General features: G+C 37.6%; 1 protein-coding gene across 1 annotated transcript in view; it reads right to left on the reverse strand.

Moving 5' to 3' along the window:
* Positions 1–5,778, reverse strand: part of LOC311146911 (cadherin-7-like) — a gene marked incomplete at its 5' end in the record, with an annotated part of 116,960 nt that extends 111,182 nt beyond the window's left edge. The window contains one exon of the mRNA XM_084183538.1: positions 5,542–5,778. Coding sequence (XP_084039664.1) covers positions 5,542–5,778 — 237 coding nt within the window. The remainder of the gene's footprint in view (positions 1–5,541) is intronic.
* Positions 5,779–6,000: the final 222 nt, after the last annotated feature.

The following is a 6,000-nucleotide window of genomic DNA, read 5'->3' on the forward strand; positions in this document are numbered from 1 at the left end:
TTCCCTTCGCTGGAACTAAGGGGCCTAGCCCGAACCATGAAAAACAGCCCCAGACCATTATTCCTCCTCCACCACATCTTTATAGTTGGCACTATGCATGTTTTCACAACACAATTAAGATTCTACTGCTTGCATCAACTACCTGATGTGGAATAGAGTTCCATGTAGTCATGGCTCTGTGCATTACTGTGACACCCCTCAGCCCTAGAACAGGCTTTTAAAACACTTCGATATAGGCTAAGTGCTGTATGCCTCTGCTTGGGAGGCCTGAGGGAAGACTTGCTGTCCTCTGAAACTTGAACGTGAAACCGGGTAGATTGGGGTTGAAGGCGAAAAAAAAGGAACAATGCTGAGGCAGATGAGTAACAGAACAGCCATCCGCTGTCTCCAGAACACAACACAGGGAGATGTGTCTGCTATATGCTCCGATCACAGACAGACAAGTCCTCTGGATGAAGACAAGCCGAGTTAGAGCAGTAAACAAAACAGAAATGGCCCAATCCCAGACGGACCCCTAGCCTCTAGCTCCAACCTCCTATCCAAGGCCCCTCTTGATTCCCCATTTGCAGATCTAAAAGGACTGGATGGGCATAAGCAATGTGGCAGAAACTACACTTAACAACATACTGTAAACTACACCTAACAACATATTGTAAACTACACCTAATAATATACTGTAAACTACACCTAATAATATACTGTAAACTACACCTAATAATATACTGAAACTACACCTAATAATATACTGTAAACTACACCTAACAATATACTATAAACTATACCTAACAACATACTGTAAACTACACCTAATAATATATTGTAAACTACACCTAACAACATACTGTAAACTACACCTAATAATATACTGTAAACTACACCTAACAATATATACTGTAAACTACACATAATAATATACTGTGAACTACATGTAACAACATACTGTAAACTACACCTAATAATATACTGTAAACTACACCTAATTATATACTGTAAACTACACCTAACAATAGACACTGTAAACTACACCTAATAATATACTGTAAACTACACCTAACAACATATACTGTAAACTACATCTAATAATACACTGTAAACTACACCTAACAACATACTGTAAACTACACCTAATAATATACTGTAAACTACACCTAATAATATACTGTAAACTACACCTAACAATATATACTGTAAACTACACCTAATAATATATTGTGAACTACAACTAACAACATACTGTAAACTACACCTAATAATATACTGTAAACTACACCTAACAACATACTGTAAACTACACCTAACAACATAATGTAAACTACACCTAATAATATACTGTAAACGACACCTAATAATATACTGTAAACTACACCTAACAATATATACTGTAAACTACACCTAATAATATAATGTGAACTACACCTAACAACATACTGTAAACTACACCTAATAATATACTGTAAACTACACCTAACAACATAATGTAAACTACACCTAATAATATACTGTAAACTACACCTAATAATATACTGTAAACTACACCTAACAATATATGATGTAAACTACACCTAATAATATAATGTGAACTACACCTAACAACATACTGTAAACTACACCTAATAATATACTGTAAACTACACCTAATAATATACTGTAAACTACACCTAACAATATACACTGTAAACTACACCTAATAATATACTGTAAAAAACACCTAATAATATACTGTAAACTACACCTAAGAAAATACTGTAAACTACACCTAACAATATACTGTAAACTACACCTAACAGCATACTGTAAACTACACCTAACAACATAATGTGAACTACACCTAATAATATACTGTAAACTACACCTAACAATATATACTGTAAACTACACCTAATAATATACTGTGAACTACACCTAACAACATAATGTAAACTACACCTAATAATATACTGTAAACGACACCTAATAATATACTGTAAACTACACCTAACAATATATACTGTAAACTACACCTAATAATATAATGTGAACTACACCTAACAACATACTGTAAACTACACCCAATAATATACTGTAAACTACACCTAATAATATAATGTAAACTACACCTAACAATATACACTGTAAACTACACCTAATAATATACTGTAAACTACACCTAACAACATACTGGAAACTACACCTAATAATATACTATAAACTACACCTAACAATATATACTGTAAACTACATCTAATAATACACTGTAAACTACACCTAACAATATATACTGTAAACTACATCTAACAACATACTGTAAATTACACCTAATAATATACTGTAAACTACACCTAATAATATACTGTAAACTTCACCTAACAATATATACTGTCAACTACACCTAACAACATACTGTAAACTACACCTAATAATATACTGTAAACTACATCTAACAATATACTGTAAACTACACCTAATAATATAATGTAAACTACATGTAATAATATACTGTAAACTACACCTAATAATATTCTGTAAACTACACCTAACAATATATACTGTCAACTACACCTAACGATATACTTTATACTGTAAACTACACCTAACAACATAGACTGTAAACTAAACCTAACAAAATATACTGTAAACTACACCTAACAATATATACTCTATATGTATTATAAACATTTAAATATATTTATGACAACTGCAGATTAGCTCTAGAGAGAATACGTTGTGGTAAACATCTCTCTACGCTCTATCCTTAACTTTACATTGTGTTGTACATTTTGAATTGTAAACATCTGTAGGGTGACAATCCTTTTTCTGTCAGTTATTTGTGCTCAGTGATTAGCTGAAAAAAATGGTATAGTTCCACACATTCAAGTAGGTTTGTATCCCGAGGCCTGACAAAACGCTGACTGAAAGGATTTAAATCCTGCCCTCTAATACGTGCAGAAGAGACTAAGGGTCTCAGAACTGCACAAATGGTTACGTTTTTGGCTTTCTAGTGGTGTCCTCGCCTTGTCCGCATGTTCAAGAATCATTAAGGCAGCGCTCGTTAGATTCACCCCGCCACGAGAGACATGCGTGTTCAAACAACCTCTCGGTTTCCCAAATGAAAGAGACATGTTCATCTGTATGCCCCCTGCCATCTACATACGAGATCTGTGTGAATGCTGAAATCATTTGAAAGATAAAGGAAGCCTTTGATCGCAACGAACTCGTCAGAGCCAATTTGACTGGGTTGGAGTATCAAATGAGAGGATGTACACGCTCATTCACGTTCCAGAGGACTCTGCTGCAGTTGCTGTTCTGCTTTTCTTTCAGATCGTAAACGAGAGTAATCGTGAGCCTTAACAAAATATCACTGTTTAAGTACCTGTCTTCATTTTCTATAGCCTATGGTAGAGTTGATTAAAAGATAAGAATAATCGTGTGAATTCTTATACAGCCTGTGTCATGTGGAAGGATCTTCTGTCTTTGTATCTTACACAGACCTCGCTGTTGCTGTACGTAGCTTTACAATGCATCTGATTTGCCAACTCAGTGCCATTCAACACCAGTCATTGAAAATATTATCTCTTGTAGTATTGCATTTTTTATTTATTTTCAAGAGGCTTTTATCCAGAGCAACTTACAGTAGTGAGTGGATATTTTTTTTAAACCTTTTTCCCATACATTTAAGTCATTTAGCAGACGTTCATTCAGAGCGACTTACAGTTAGTGAGTGCATACATTGTCATACTGGCCCCCCGTGGGAATCGAACCCACAACCCTGGCGTTGCAAGCGCCATACACTGCTAACTGAGCCACACAGGACCACGTGAACTGAAGGAGTAGCATTAGGTTCCATTAGAAGGTAGCTCAGTTGGTAGAGTATGGCGTTTGCAATGCCAGGGTTGTGGGTTCGATTCCCATGGGGTATGAAAATCAAAAATAATAATGTATGCACTAACTGTAAGTTGCTCTGGATAAGAGCGTCTGCTAAATAATGTAAATGTTCCTAGCAACCCCGAAGAAAGACAAATCAACAGAAGGAACGGTTTCCCCCCCTTGTATTGTACAACAGTCAGAGCTTCCTTTGCCTGGAGGATATATGTACCAGCCATTCGGTTTAGCTGCCACAATCACGTATCACAACGTGCTGAAATCCATTTATTACTTCATCTTGGAGGTGCCCTATCAAAAGTCAGAATCGTTGTCAGACCTTGAGCAGGAGGCACAAGTGGACCCCAGGGGCCTGTTCAGGAGGATGCAATGTTACAGAGCGTTCAGATAGAAAGCCATTTTGCAGATCAGGTTATGGTCATATGTCGTGTAGAATGGCGAATCTTGTCAGCTCTATGTGCAACCTTCTGAAAGTTTCCTCTACACAAGAGCAGATCATGGAGATGGGCAAAGCCTGCGAACTCAAGACTCTCTGAAACACGTTTCTCTTTGCTCATATATCCTTCCTGTGAATTCACGTCTCCAACAAATGCATAAAAACCTACAGAAATATTGTATAACACGAGTAGCATGAACTCCTTTTTTATCATTATGTACTCAGCATCTTTGCTCTCCTTCACCCAATCGACCTGTACGGTTTCCATATTAGTACAGTCACACATCCACCTGTATACAGGGATCTAAATTGCACTGGTAAGAAAGTTAGCAGCACCACATGAAATTTAGATTTTTTTTAATTGATTGAGATTAATTCTAGCTACTTTTGAAGCACATGCTGTGCCCTACAAACTAATATTCAACACTGTGAAGACATTCATTTATTATAAAAGCTAAAATGTTGATACGAATACCTGTAATTAAAATTACAAAGTCATTTGTGGAATATTAGAAACCATTTGTGAACATTAGTTTCTACATTGTGTAAAAGCACAATTTTCCTATTGAGATGCATTACTTTGAAAATTGTACACTGTCTCTTTAAGAAAGTCAGGTTTGTGATGATGACATGCAAGAGATCTGTCATTCATTTTTTTCCTATGATCATTGATCTCCTGAAGAAGATGTCCCTTTTCCTCTCTGTCTGTGCCCCTGATGTTTGGATACACTGGTAAAGTTACCAGGTTGTTATCTAGCCAGCCAATGAAATAACATTACTGAACGAAGTGTAAACAAATGGTAAACGAGTAGTTTTGGCCAACGTCATGGTTTACGATTGTAAAATGCAATCCCGGTGATCCGTTATAGGAAGATAAAAAATTTGCGACTGTAATATGGGTCAGATCTTTTGACCTGGTTCGGCTAGAACCAAACCGTTTTCGCTGTAGTATTGGTGCAACCATGGCGCTAACAAATCTGCACTCACTTTTTTTTCTCTAGAGCACTTGGAAACAAATGGTACAGCGAAGCCTTATCAGTAGGCTACAACAATTATTATCTGGGAGATTTTTTCCCTAGTCGCACAGTGCTCCCAAAATAAAATATTTTGTCGCATGTGCGCACTTTAGAGCAATGCCTGTACGGTGTCCATATTAGGACAGTAACAAATCCACATGTACAGTGTCCATATTAGGACAGTCACACATCCACCTGTTTCCTGTAGAAATACACCCCAGAAACTCTTACCTTGCCCACGTAGAGTGGCTCGTCCCCCATGTACTCCTCCAGCACAAAGAACTGGTTCCACACCCAGCTGCGCCTCTGCCTGTGGTGTGCCCCCCCTTCACCGCACCTTTGGTACGTCCCGACCCGATGCAGGGGCACTGAGTTCAAGGTCAGGCCAGAGCAGCCCATCTCCCAAAGGGGTACGACCACAGTCAACACGCTAACCACACTCCACATGGGGGGACAGTTCAGTCGCATCTTTGTGATACAATTTGTTTTTGTGAAATTGAACTGGGAAAGACTCAATAAGAAGTGTTGTCTACCGTCCACTGAGAAAACTGGGGGGGTTCAACAGAAGAGACACTCCAGGTGGTTTTTAACGAGCAAGTGTATCCTTCAGCAGACAGACGGATTGATTGTGATTGTTGGTTGCCAAGGTGTCAGAACATGTGTACATCACACCTGCAGTTGATAATTGGA

This window comes from Coregonus lavaretus (genome assembly GCF_964263955.1).
Source record: "Coregonus lavaretus genome assembly, chromosome: 19".
NCBI classification, from domain to species: domain Eukaryota; kingdom Metazoa; phylum Chordata; class Actinopteri; order Salmoniformes; family Salmonidae; genus Coregonus; species Coregonus lavaretus.